Source organism: Penicillium concentricum, assembly GCF_028827145.1.
Source record: "Penicillium concentricum strain IBT 3081 chromosome Unknown utg000001l_segment0_segment0, whole genome shotgun sequence".
Lineage (NCBI taxonomy): Eukaryota > Fungi > Ascomycota > Eurotiomycetes > Eurotiales > Aspergillaceae > Penicillium > Penicillium concentricum.
The window spans coordinates 7548667-7562407 of NW_026622754.1; the positions used below are offsets into that span (position 1 = coordinate 7548667).

The 13741-nt window shown below is 46.2% G+C and overlaps 6 protein-coding genes across 6 annotated transcripts; 4 read left to right on the plus strand and 2 right to left on the minus strand.

The window, feature by feature from the left end:
- Positions 1-95: 95 nt before the first annotated feature.
- On the plus strand, positions 96-2276 carry N7517_002899 (DNA topoisomerase 3; the record flags this gene model as incomplete). Its single annotated transcript, XM_056720629.1, has 7 exons — positions 96-182; positions 233-433; positions 485-663; positions 714-883; positions 932-1254; positions 1301-1437; positions 1487-2276. 7 exons carry the CDS (start codon positions 96-98, stop codon positions 2274-2276), a joined length of 1887 nt encoding a protein of 628 aa, XP_056584764.1.
- A 387-nt stretch (positions 2277-2663) lies between these two features.
- N7517_002900 (uncharacterized protein) lies at positions 2664-3629 on the minus strand (the record flags this gene model as incomplete). The annotated part of the gene is made up of 1 exon (XM_056720630.1): positions 2664-3629. The coding sequence occupies one exon, from the start codon at positions 3627-3629 to the stop codon at positions 2664-2666; it is 966 nt and encodes a 321-aa protein (XP_056584765.1).
- A 1188-nt stretch (positions 3630-4817) lies between these two features.
- On the minus strand, positions 4818-5337 carry N7517_002901 (uncharacterized protein; the record flags this gene model as incomplete). Its single annotated transcript, XM_056720631.1, has 3 exons — positions 4818-4955; positions 5091-5162; positions 5212-5337. 3 exons carry the CDS (start codon positions 5335-5337, stop codon positions 4818-4820), a joined length of 336 nt encoding a protein of 111 aa, XP_056584766.1.
- Positions 5338-5580: 243 nt separating this feature from the next.
- N7517_002902 (uncharacterized protein) lies at positions 5581-5889 on the plus strand (the record flags this gene model as incomplete). The annotated part of the gene is made up of 1 exon (XM_056720632.1): positions 5581-5889. The coding sequence occupies one exon, from the start codon at positions 5581-5583 to the stop codon at positions 5887-5889; it is 309 nt and encodes a 102-aa protein (XP_056584767.1).
- Positions 5890-8232: 2343 nt separating this feature from the next.
- Positions 8233-9409, plus strand: N7517_002903 (uncharacterized protein; the record flags this gene model as incomplete). Its single annotated transcript, XM_056720633.1, has 2 exons — positions 8233-8491; positions 8541-9409. 2 exons carry the CDS (start codon positions 8233-8235, stop codon positions 9407-9409), a joined length of 1128 nt encoding a protein of 375 aa, XP_056584768.1.
- An 809-nt stretch (positions 9410-10218) lies between these two features.
- On the plus strand, positions 10219-13488 carry N7517_002904 (uncharacterized protein; the record flags this gene model as incomplete). The annotated part of the gene is made up of 7 exons (XM_056720634.1): positions 10219-10449; positions 10507-10687; positions 10745-10837; positions 10885-12397; positions 12448-12957; positions 13004-13195; positions 13242-13488. The coding sequence occupies 7 exons, from the start codon at positions 10219-10221 to the stop codon at positions 13486-13488; spliced, it is 2967 nt and encodes a 988-aa protein (XP_056584769.1).
- Positions 13489-13741: the final 253 nt, after the last annotated feature.

Consider the following 13741-nt stretch of genomic DNA (forward strand, 5'->3'; position numbering starts at 1 on the left):
GCGTCCGAATCGTTCCAGAACAAGATGTGATCGACATCAGGACATTCAAGGCCACCACCACTATGAACCCCATGTGATCTAGATTGGGGCTTATCATGGCTCGCAAAATCCTATGTGTGGCTGAGAAGCCTGCGATTGCTCGTGCAGTGGCCACTCACTTATCGGGAGGTTCTTTTCAAACAGTGGGTTCCCTTTTGAATAATTCTGATGATCCAGCTAACATAGAGCATAGCGTGCGATTCGTGGGAATCAATATGTGAAAAATTATGAATTTGATTTCGATTTCGGTGGTGCCTGGGGCAACTGCTCGGTCACCATGACCAGCGTAGTGGGCCATCTAACTGGTCTGGACTTTGATCGCCAGTACAAAGGCTGGATGTCCTGTCCTCCAGGGGCACTATTTGAGGCTCCTGTGCAAGAGACTGTTGATAAGGTGGGCAATTATCCAGCAACTGTCTTGACTGCATGCTGATGTCTTCACTAGGACAAGCTACCAATCGCGGATAACATCCGGGACCAAGCCAAGTACGCTAAAGCCCTATTCATTTGGACTGATTGTGATCGCGAAGGCGAGCATATTGGTTCTGAGGTCCGTAATCAGGCAAAAGCAGGGAATGCTCGGATCGAGGTTAAGCGAGCCAAGTTCAGCAACACTGAAAGCGCGTAAGTAATGTTGACTGCTTTGGTATACTCAAACTGATCCGGGGAGGTAGACATGTTCGTCGGGCTGCTCTAGAGCCAGTCAATCTCGACGAATATCAGGCCAGTGCTGTAGCTGCCAGAATCGAGCTGGATCTTCGAATCGGCGCTGCATTCACCCGCCTACAGACTCTACAACTACAAACAGTGGTGGCAGCCTTGAAGGAAAAAATTATCAGCTATGGTAAGCTGTCGGTCATTATAGATATAAGTAAAGACATTAACAACTTAGGATCTTGCCAATTTCCTACTTTAGGATTCGTTGTCGACCGATACTTGAGAGTCAAAAATTTCAAACCAGAAACATTTTGGGGCATCAAGGTCATACTCAACCGTGAAGGCAAGAAGGTCAACTTTCTCTGGAGGCGGGTACATCTATTTGACCGAGCAGTTGTGACGATGATGCTAGAGCGGTGTTTGGTTGCGAAACAAGCCAAAGTCACGAAAGTGAACCAGAAGCCCACAAGCAAATGGCGGCCGTTACCCTTGACCACGGTAGACCTACAGATGATGGGCAGTCGATTTCTTCGTTTGGACAGTCAGACTATCATGAAGGTGGGAAAATCTATCTCATATCGGATTATATCTAACAAGCTCAAAGGTAGCAGAAGGACTTTACACTAAGGGATTCATCAGCTATCCCAGAACTGAGACAGACCAGTTCGACAAAGCAATCGACCTGAAGAAATTGGTCGAAAAGCAATACCCCGACAGCTCATGGGGCCAATACGCTCGAGAGTAAGCTTATTGGACTTGCATTGCATATACAAGACTAATTTCTATCTAGACTTATTGATGGCAAGTTCAGGACTCCTCGCTCTGGCCGCCACAATGACAAGGCCCACCCACCCATTCATCCTGTCAGCTGGGTCTCACCAAATTCATTGAATGCCAATGAAAAGAAGGTCTATGAATTTGTTGCTCGTCGGTTCCTCGCCTGCTGTTCTGATGATGCGAAGGGCCAAAGCACAGAGATTGAGATTCAATATGGTGACGAATCCTTCCACACCAATGGTCTTATCGTGTTGGAGAGAAACTACTTGGATGTATACGTCTACGATAAGTGGGAAAGCAGTCAGCAACTTCCCAACTTTGAACGGGAAGAGCTCTTTGAGCCCACAGAAGCCAATATTTTCGAAGGCAAAACAACTGCTCCGAACTACCTGACTGAGCCCGAGCTCATTGGCCTGATGGATGCCAACGGGATTGGTACAGATGCCACGATGGCGGAGCACATTGCCAAAATCAAAGAACGTGAATACGTCGCCATAAACCAACGAGGCAGTGGCCGCAGCTCAGTGCAGGAATTCATACCAACCCGCTTAGGGGTTGCCCTTGTGGAGGGGTATGACAATGTTGTTGAGGGTCTCCCTAACAGTGTATCTCTCAGCAAGCCGTTCCTTCGCAAGGAAATGGAATTGAGCATGCTTCAAATCTGCGCAGGCACCAAAACTCGACAGGAGGTCGTCCAGCAGAGTCTAGACATGTACCGAGAAGTATTTATTCACACACAGAGACGCATCAACATGCTAAAATCTGCCTGTCGCAAGTATCTTGTTGAAGAAAACGCGTCATGATGGTTAGTCGTTTACAAAAGGCATCATCTAGATCTAATGAAATATTTAATCGATCGCCTCCAACCCACTTCATATTAGTCAAATCTTTCAAACATTCCAAGAAAAAGAAGAGAAACAAGTCGTAAAATTCCCTATGATACAGATACGAAATTGGATATTCACATGTCCTAGGCTAACCCCTAGCCATTGCGCTAAACTAAGCCTCATTTTCCATTCCCAAGGCCCAGTGCTCCCTCCAAGGTGTGAATTCCATTGGGTTTCTCTGCTGTGTTGCATTTGGAAGCTCCATTGATCTTGTCGGTGGTAGGGCTTTTGTTTAAATCAAACTTGGCTGGCCCGCGCATAATTCGTCAGGTATGTCGGTGGACATAGGTTTTGCCAGTGATGTTAAGCCAAGCCAACTGTCTCGGTAGGGCTTGGGTTCAAATCAAAACTGGGCTGGTCCACGCGTAATTCGTCAGGTATGTCGGTCTCAGGGTACATGGTTTTCGCCAGTAGTATGTTAAGCCAAGCCAACTGTCTCGGAATATGAGGGAAACTTTCAGTATTTCTCATGAGACCCTGGTGTTCTTCACTAACCTTTTCCAGTTTGCTGTCTAGGTCTATCATACCAGACGTGTATTTGTTTTCCATCGTCCCAACAAGATGCAGCAAACAATGTTGAAGGTCGTCCGAGGCGTTTTGGATTGACTGCGCCAGGTGAACGAAAACAGGCCGTACTTGTTCATTTTCTCTTCGAAATTGTCGGATCTCCAACATCAATATGCCGAATTGTTCTTGCACGCCTTTCATTCGGCCGAAACAATTGAATCTCAGGTAGTCGATGTCGTACTTGATGTTGCTTGCCGTCACAAAGCCCATAATTTGGAGTGCGAGAGTAACCAAAACGAGGGTAGTTACGATAGTGAAATACAGCGTGCTATTCTGGTCTGGATTGGACTGCTGCAGCTCCTCGTAACGAAGCTTAGTTGCCGAGCCGTCGTTCAGATTAACCGAATTTGGCATTGCTGTAGCACTCGGGTCGAACATGGACGCTGTAACTCCTGGAATGTTGATTTGCAGGGATGCTGCTTCGGCCGACTGTTCCAAGGCCAGCTTGGCATTTTCGTACTGTTGGGCATCGAGTGAAAGCTGCAGAAGAAGGTCGTATTCTGAGGTTGCGTCATCATGGGGAAAGACTAAAGGGTGAACTTTGCGCAGCTCGTGAATGGAATAGGCAATTTCCAAGGAGCTGAGACTGCGCCAGAAAAAGGAATTGGAAGGAGTGACTCCAGTCAAGGGAATAGAATGCCAGAGGCCAATGCTGCTGAGGCCGGCAAAAATGATTCCCGGCATCAGCTGGTCGAACATCATGGTTGTTGTATCAGATCAGTGAGATTTAGGAGATTCAAGGGGATCTCCATCTTTCTCGGTGGCTTGAGAGCTTAAATATAAGGCCAAGATAAAAACAATAAACAGGCAACTCTTTGTTTAATTCCCAGGTATTCAAACTTGAATAAACATTCATTGTTTTCGGCCCGTTGATTGTTTGAAGGTTCCATATTGTGCATTTCTTTGTTTGGTCCGTTTGGGCTTTTATTGGGCTCTCCTTCTGGATATTTCCTTATATCCCTTATTCCTGCCATATAAGATGTATCTAGAAAAATGACAGGAGAACTGATCATATTCAATAACCTTGAGACCTCATGTTTTTTAAATCAAATGGTCTTGAAATACATAATGAGCACACAGAAATCATTCACAATACCAGCACAAAGAGACCGTACATGGTAGACAGCCTTAAACTCAGTTTCAACTATAGTGGCTTTTCCAGAAATACTATTCCTTTGATCGTAGTGAAATGAGTAGGTAGGTGTATCACAAAGATAAGGAAGACGTTCAGCGCAAACAAAAGCATTATTATCACACTAGTTACTATTTACACATCTCAGCTAATGTTCACACTGTATATCACTGATATTGATTAACTTGTAACATGTTAGATCAAGCTGACAATAAAGGCATCAGTGAATCTTTGAAAGACTTTTCTTATGCAGTTATCCATATTCATCATCTGCAAGTTGAAGATGAACATGAAACTTGGTAGAAGCAAAGACCCATCTCTGTGTTTGTGTCATAGGTAGCATACGGAGTAGACAATCATACGTTCTATTTGTCTATGCTATGTATCACTAGAGGATGTCTAAGATAAATGAAACATGTCGATTCTACAGAGTTTAGAGAATAAAAAAGGTGCAATTTCCGTAACGAAGGTTCTGGTTAATTTCCAGCTCCTGCTATCCGCACAGTTACCATCAATACATAGATCGAGACTACTGGTGGCAAGACCACAAGGGAAGTTGAAATTGAAAAAGAGACTCAGATTATTTATGGCACCACAAAGATATTGTCAATCTAGGGATTAAGCTCCGGGTTATCTGCTTAAATGCCGGGATTGAACGGTTTATCCATTTCATTCGATGATAAAATGACCTATGAATTCAGAGCATATCCGAATTTTCGATGGAGATGTAAAAAGGGGCAGCCTCTGCCGGGAAAACTTTAGTGTACCGCAGTATTTTCATCGCCGTCCTCCTTATCATTGCCCCCATTGTCTTCATCATAGTTCTTGTTAGCGTTGTCTTCGGCCTCCAGCAGAGAGCTGTACCACTGAATAGCGGCATCTCTCTGGTCCTTGGACTATCGACACGATGGTTCCGTCGCAACTTGAACGCCATGTCTTATCAGGTGTTGACGAAGCTTGGTGGTGGAGGAGATAGGGACCTGGGTACAATTAAAAACCAGCTCGGAGAGTCTTAGCATGAGTGCACTGACATGTTTGCGTTGGCAACTCGGTACACGACAAAAGATCTCGCCATGATACACAGTGACTTGACCAGCGGAGTTCTGTTCCCCTAAAAAACTTTTCTGTTGACTCTTCTGCATATTGACTTACGGTCGTGTAAGGTGGGAGCATGATCTCCCGGGCCTCGGCCCTGATAAGGTACTCTCTGTAGGCATCGCAGCTTCGTAAAAAGGAGGGACAGTTGTAACTGTCTAGTAAGGGATCAGGGAGAGCCATTTTGAAGTCTGTCCCGATGTCAAGGTTGCTTTCGGATAGAATAGAGGTGAGGTGATGGAAGAGAGCTGAAGAGAAACCTTGGAAAGTGGTTGATCAAGTGAGATGGGCAACTCCTAATCAACTTCCATCTTTCCCTCTTCGACCTCTTCTCTTCTCTTCCTCTCCAATCATCCTCTTTTTTCTTTTGAAACTTCAACTATCTTGAGTCTGCTCGGTATTCGTCCCTTAACCCTTACAACCAACATGGACTTCTCATTCGCAAGCCCAAGTAATGTGACACTCACTATCATTGAAGAGCCGAACGAGAACAACGACAACAAAACAAAGACAGCCTTGTTTCACGTTGATCGTTCAAAATTGATTGAGAGCAGTGCATACTTTCAATCAATGCTCTCATCTCGGTGGGAACGAGCCGGAAACCACAATCAAACCCTCAAAGGTGACACAATCCAAGAGCATGGAAGTTGTGTTGGGATCGATCCACGGATTCGACATCAAGCCAGAGTCGGTCTCTGTTACAGAAGTTTGGCACACAATCAGGGCTTGCAATAAGTACCTGGTAAATTCCAAGAAGCTGATGGGGTGGTTCACACGCTGGATCAAACGGATTGACCAGGAAAAACCTGCGAGATGGGAAGATTGGTATTTCAACCGCCAGCTTCTATTTCCTGAAATTTTTTTGATCATGCAAAGGCGTTTCAGCACATTTCAAAAAGACTTGTCTACACCACCCGGGGCAGGTCACAGAAATGGCCCTGACAGACTCGCCAGAATTTGAGCCAATGCATATGCCCCCTATCGTCATGTGTAAGTTGATATAACTCACAGGTTAAGAACAAATGGCTTTAACTCTCAAAAAGAGCAGTTGAATGCAGCCAGAGGGCAGCTCCGGATGGTTCTCCAAAAATCGCTTTTCAAAGATGTGAATGTGACCATCGATCATGCTCGTTTTCCATGTGCGGCTCAGACCATCTTCTCCTACATGAAAAGAGCTACATAGGATCGGGTTCAAGCCGTTGGAAAGTGACATTCACAAGAATTGCGTCCGTGATATTCTTGATCGACTGGGGAACTTCGATGAAGCCAGGATGGCAAACACGCAGCGACCGATGAAGGAATGCATATTGTGCTCCCGCTCCTCGAAAGCCGTTGTGTATAACGCACGAGAACAGATTGGGGGCTACTTTGATGGCCTGTATATAGATTGCATGAAGAACCATCCCGACGAGAATTCTGAGTACTAGTCTTTCGGCATCAAAAGATCCCGGTATGACTACAATTGCCGCATCAGCCATGGCGAGCCGACCTGGTACTTCAGTTTCATGGGCCGTCGCGACACAAAGTCCATACCGCATGCCATGCTGAGTGAACAAGAAGGATAAATCTCGACTCCATGAGTATATTGATCCCTTACCCTGAGATTTTGTCAAGCAATCTATTCACGTTTCTCTTCCTGGCAACTTGATATCCACCATTTCCTGAGTGCCGCAGCCATGTTTATGACAAGGTCACTGATCTTTCGATCGGTGGCAGAGATTACTACAATGCTACCCTTGAGTCATAAATCGATGAACATATGTTTGAGTCATATCGTTTTGTTAACAAAATGCCAAATCGGGTATCGATCACCAAGTCTCTGATGCAAGGGCCCGAGAGCTCTCCCAATACTATCCCAGGTATTAAAATATTGATTTGCAGTCGGATAATTAAGACATATCCCATGCCGGACGGGGGAAAATAGGTGTCTGATTTACGTAAATTTATGTCCACGGGTCAAGGTATGATGACATTGCCCGGGCGTTGCGAGGCTGGTTTTAGGTGATTGGCAGATAAAAACAGCGCAAAGAGACAAACATTTCGTCTTTCTCTAATAAGTCAGAACCCCTTTCATGGAATTATACAACAGGCAGAAGCGAGAAGACAAGAGACTTAAACGATCGAAAACATGACTTTCGTATACCGCCTCCGAGATAGTGCGATATATTGTGGGGAAGGATTTTCTGTTCCAGCCCTCGGCTGCACGAATTAATAGAACTCCTGGGGGTTTTGTTTGTGCCTCGCCGAGCTAGTGTCGAAATGTGAGATAATGAGGCTGATTCGTCCCCCATAGGGGCTCAGCCCCAGTGTATGAGGTGCAAACAACTCCGCCCGTGCAAGTCACTAGCACGTGTCGTGCCTTATACCCGGGCAACCATATGAAATCATATTTCCCTATATATGTCCTTCTGTACCCGTCTGTGACCATCCATCCATCATGATTCCGGCTCGTCGGGGAACTTCACAGAAGATGAGCTCCAAAAATCCGCAGCGTCCTCTTCGATCCAAAAGCAATCCCACCACTCCCGCCATGCCAGAAAGCAAGCCGGTACAATACACACCCAAATGTAAGATTTCAGCGTCAGTTATCGCGATAAGGAGTCTGACCACAGATTAGGCACAACTGATGAATACATCAAAGCTATCGCATACCATTCTCGGCAACCCAGCGCTGAGACGTTATATCCCGGAGAGATTTATGATACGCTAAAACAATTTCTTGAGCAGAAATCAAATATCGTACCAAGCCCTGCAAGCCACGGGTCCAAGGATTTCGCATGGCTCATCAGCCCGAGCCAGCTGGGCCAGCAAGCTTCGGATAAGCATTGCTGGTCGGATAGCAATAGGAATCGAGAACAGTCTGAGGGATTTGCTGATCCGCAGTCGTGCATAGAGGCATTGAGAACTAGAATCGAAATATCGCATCCACAAGTGCTATTCCTACGGGGCCATCCTTCGCCGAGCTGGCTTTCAAGTATTGGCGCCTATTGTTGCGCCGATCCCGAGCTATTTCGCTGGTTTCTTAGGTACCGTGCAGGACCAGGGAGTGACTATTATTTTGACTCGGCTCCTTCAATCATGAGTAACATATTCCGCTTCAAGTTCTTTACCATCGGATCCAAGAACTATCGACGTCGATCATCTCAGGAGGAGGTAGACGCCTTACGCGGGAGGGCATTTAACGATCTTCAAAGGTACCAGGCTGAGTTAAGGGGAAATTGGGCGCTGAAGCCAGGGGACTCGATTGTGCGGAATTTCCATGTGCTAGATGAACGGCATTGCGTCATTGAACAGGAGATCGTGGTCTCCGTATTTGATGTTGGAAAAACGTGGATGGGTATGATTTCTAGAACGACCTTGATCGATATATTTGCTGATTCTTATAGCCATCGCCTGTACAGATGCGGGACACGACCTCTCTCAGGGGCCAAGAATCCCCTGGCTCGAGGGTGGTGCTGAATCATTACCAATCACACTTCTCCCAATCGTTCAATATAGACCGAGGTGCGCGTTGAAGTCCCGCAGTATAAACGAGAGTAATGAGCCGAAGAAAGGAAAGAATACGCAAAGTCTCGCCATCTTTCCGGAAGGTTACGGGCGTGGTCTAGATTGGTCGCTTGCAAAATCAGATCGGTTTCATATATTGGCGGACGTGTTCAGACTATCTGCCTTCTCTCAGAAGCAGCTCCTAAATGTCATGAAAGAGAAAATAAGGTCCGAAACAAACCGCCTATCGCTCAGTAATGAGAACCCAACATTGGTCAACCTGCTATACTTTCGGGATATCCTACAAGATCAGCTAAGCAACACTTCGTATATGCTTCAGTTGACAAACGACAAGAACAATATCCTCCAAAATGGTCGACCCAGCATAGCCGATGACGCCATGGCTGAAGTGTACAGTCTATTCCAAGATCTGCACTTGCAAGCACAATCACTTCATGAGAAATGCACCCAAGGAATGACAGTCATCAGTAATAATAGCATGTTGGCAGAGTCACAACGCGCCATCCAACAGGCGAAGTTGGTTACGAAGCTTACAATCGTCGCCTTTGTGTACCTCCCGTTCACGTTTACGGCTGGTTTCTTTGGTATGAACTTCAAGGAGCTGGGAAGTGATATGCCCTTATGGACATTTTTCGCTGCCTCGGCGCCTCTGATGTTTATCACTATGGCGGTATTTGCATTGGATATGCAAACAATCAAGAGAGTCTTACGAGGATTTCATGCATGGGACAAAACATATTTGGTTTAAGAGTTGAAGCACTTGTAATTGAAATATATTGGGGCTCTGCTCTTTCCCCTCTATCATCTCTGACCGGTCGCGTGTCATGTGGTAATTGGATGATTATTTTGACCAAATCTGCTCAGGTGCAGGGAAGCCCGAGCGGGAATTTCTAGTCATCTGGACAATGGATTATCAAAACTACTACGGCAAAACTTCTTCCATAATTTCTACCTTCCGAGAGTTCTATAGCCATGACCGAATCATCAGCCAAAGTCACCAGAAGAGGTTTTCACAAGATTCGTGTCGGTCCGAAAGTCGGAACTCTGTATGTCGCAGTCCCCTATATTTCGCACCTAGCGGGCAATAAACGGTAGTTGACCCGCGGCAGTTTACTCACTGTGGGTGGAGTAGGAACAACACCTCCAGAGCATTGGACAAACTCGAAAGGCGACCTGTGGCTGGGCACGCTAAATGCACCTGACATCGGGATCCTGTCCTTCCCAAACAGACTTGCAGCAAACGGTGTCCTATCTGGGAGGGAGATTGAAGAAGAAGGTGCTTCTCTTCTCGCTGAGTTGTATCGTCTCGCCGAAGATGAGACTGTACGTCTTTCCTCTAGGCTATGGGGCAAAGCTGAACGCTCTAGGTGACACAATGTCCGATTGTTCTGGTAGCTCACAGCTTAGGTGGATTGATTGTGAAAAGAGTATGTCTCTCGCCATAAGAAAAGTGTGGTATTATGGCTGAATCATGCAATTATCTAGGCCATATGTCAGGCAAAGCAAAGCCCAAACACCTATCGGCATTTGATACGCAAGATTGCTGGTTTCGTTTTCATGGGATGTCCGCATTCCTCGTCCCAAGAACTAAAAGACTGGGCCGGAGTCGAAAGCATTTTACAGAAATTTACTAAAGGAAGGTATAATCCCCTGGATCTACAATGTGTTCAAAGTTTGGCTGTGGATTGTGAGAACTTTCGGGTTATTCTGGCCGAAGACGGGAAGCAAGTGTTGACCGTGAGTGAAAAGAAAGGAATGAGCAAACAAATGATTGGAAAAAAAGTTTTAGTATGTTTGCTTTCTTATGATTGTACCTTCCTTTGGGGCGAGACTAATGACAGACAGTTTGTTGACAGGTACTCGGCAACCATTGGCCATGACCAAGAGACTGTAATCGAGGACGACTCCAATCACCGGGACCTCTGCATTGTGTCGGGTGGGAGCAGTACACTTGACAGGATATTTGATTTTCTCCATCTAGCGCTGGATGACACGAGAAAAACCCTCGCAAAAGACTCTCCACGATGTGAGTAAAATATTGAGGATTTCATATTATGTTAGGACTTTGCTCACAGGAAATTAGACACCGGACCCTCCGTCTTCGATGAATCCACTGTCAGAGAGCAAAGCAGCGATGATGAGGATCTTGCGGGTTCTATAATTGAATCCACGTCTGGTCGGTTAATATATCACATGTGACGCATATATATGTTTGCTGATTAGCCCTTGAAGGCCAGAATCTGCTCCATGGTCCCAATGTGTCCATTCTAGCAACGTCAGAACCAGCTTCCTCGACTAATCTCGGATCGTGGACCAAGGACGCTACCGCAGGCAGTGATAAGATCAACCCCGAACTCATCTCCGCCTTGAAAGATTTCACCATCGAATACCGAGATCCTATTTTGCCGTGCAAGTCCATTCTATTGCCCAGAGATCCCGTTTTTTCTGGGCGCGAGGACACGCTAGCAAGCATTCGGCAGACCCTTGTAGTCTCTGCACAAGAGTCTGAAAATGGGTCCAATGGCTCTCTTGGCGAGATAATCCCGTCGCTTAACGTTTACTCTCTCTGTGGTCCAGGTGGAATGGGGAAAACTTCCATCGCCAACGAATTTGTTCACAGGTATGAGAAGGACTTCGACGCTGTTTTTTGGGTTGCAGCAGACGAGGAGAGCAAACTCTTTAACGGCTTTCGAGAGATCGCTCTAAAGCTCGGCATCATTTCAAACACTGATGGCAAAGATCTGCCAGCAATCCGAGAGATGCTCTTAGCATGGCTTGCCAACCCTCTCAGGTCATATGAGCATATGGACCACGTGAAACCAGAAAGAGCATCTTGGCTCATCGTGTTCGATAACGTAGATCGCGCTGATACACTTGAGGAATTTTGGCCAAAAGACGCTGCCGGTTCAGTTCTGGTTACCTGTCGGGACCCATTGATCAAAAGCTCCATCTATTTGAGGAACACTGGAAGCATTGTTCCCGAGCTACTGGAAGAAGAGGGGATAACTCTACTGCTTCGGCTCACTAATCGTGAGAGCGATGAGGATGATGTAATGCAGGCGCCTAGGGTTGTTCAAGCCTTAGGCAGATATCCCCTTGCCATTGCGCAAATGTCTGGAGTCATACTAGCTCGAGACCTCGGCTTTAACGAATTCCTTGAGTTATATTCTGAGGAGACAGAACGACGAGAGATTCTTGGAATCTCAGAAGGACAATCAGCTTCTCTTCGCAGATACAATCAGACGCTTGGTACTGTCTGGAACCTGGATGACTTGAAAGAGGGCAGGGCCCTACTAGAAGTCATATCATTCCTCGATCCAGACAGTATCCCAGAATCGCTTTTAGAAAAGAACCCGGCATGCATGGATTGGGATCGCTATCCCAAAACCTCATTGGAATACTCAAAGGCTCGTGCCGAGCTACTTTCTAGGTCGCTAATTTACAGAAATCGGGGCAAAAAGACCTTACGTGTCCACCGGTTGATACAAGATACTGTGAGGACTCAAATGAATGATGCAACATTCAACGAGGTATACTCAAAAGTGCTGGACATGCTTGGTGCTCGTTGGCCGAAGGTTTTCAAAGGCTTCGGGAATGTACAAACGGACTGGCAACAAAACTCGGAGCTCTGGGCCCACGTTCTCTCACTGTTCAAGTATCGGGATCGTTTTAGCCCGGGCGCTGCTTACCTCGCTACTGCGATCAAGCGGATGCACTTTGCCCTAGATGTCTTGATGTACGTGAATGAGAGCTCATGTATGATGGATAAACTGACAGATAGATCAGATTTAGCATTTCAGATTCTCGATTCAGCGCTTCGCCGATAATCCTGTCCTTTTTCAGTTTCTTGAGAGACGCAGTGAGCGGAGAGGACCCAAGTCATGAGCTGCAAATGATTGATGCTACTTTCCACTACTGCCGAGGAGAACTCGGTTTGCATATCAACCACCGTGAACATCCTTTGCCCGATTTCAGCCAATGCGTCAAAAAGCTGGATACATTACTAGGCGACGATGCCAAGAAAGCTGATTCATTCTTTGGGGTCGCAGTGAACGAGCTCGGTTGTGCCTACTTGATGAATTGGAAGAACGATGAGGGTCTGGTTGAATTCGAGAGATCACTCACTATTCTCCAGAACCTGAGCCAACCTTCAGCACAGGAGATTACTATGGCCCAAATCAATGTGGGATTTGTTTATGGTTACCTTGGACGGTATGATGAAGCTTTGCAGATATTCGAGGTTGCCTTGAAGGAGCGTCATACAAAGCTAGGTCAGGATGACTATTCCTCCTTTGTGTAAGTGGAATCCACCTTAATACTTGCTGCGATCCTAACAATACAGGAATGGAAAATTGTACATGGGCTGGGGGAATGTTCTGGCTGCACAGGGTCGGCTTGACGACAGCTTCAAATTACACGTCAAATGTCTGGAGCATTACAAACGTTCGGTTGGCAATTCTCACCATCGAACTGGTGACGGGTGTGTAAAGGCTTCAGATCATTTTGCTCGCACGGGAGACGGCCCTACAGCGTTGTAAGTTCCACAATCTTAGTTTCACTACGGCCGCTAATTTATGAAGAGCGCTGCTTGACCAAGCCCTCAAGATCTTCAACCTTGACACTTATCACAGACCCGAAGCTGCCAGAGCTCACTACAAAAAGGGAAATGTCATGAAGCAGATGGACCAAGAAGACGAAGCCAACAAGGAAATGGACACGGCTCTCGACATCTTTAACAGTTTTGTTTCCCCTGAGGACCGTGCTAGAAGCATCGATGAGTTAGACGACGAGGACTTTGATCATTGGATCATGTTTTGGTCTCGTTAGTTAGGAACTCCTCTATTTGCCCCGTGCGATAACCAGGCGATAACCCAATTTACGAACGATATTTAGCAAGTTGGTTCGAATATGAGATTGGTTTTTATTCCACTTTGATCATAGGCTGCATGGGCTGCCTTGTGGAATACATGCTATGACGTCAGATTAGGAAAGAGATCAAGAACGTGACGGAAAAGGATGTCTTAAGAAAGCATTCATGGGGGATATTCAAATTCTACCTAGTGAGCAACGTAAACACGGA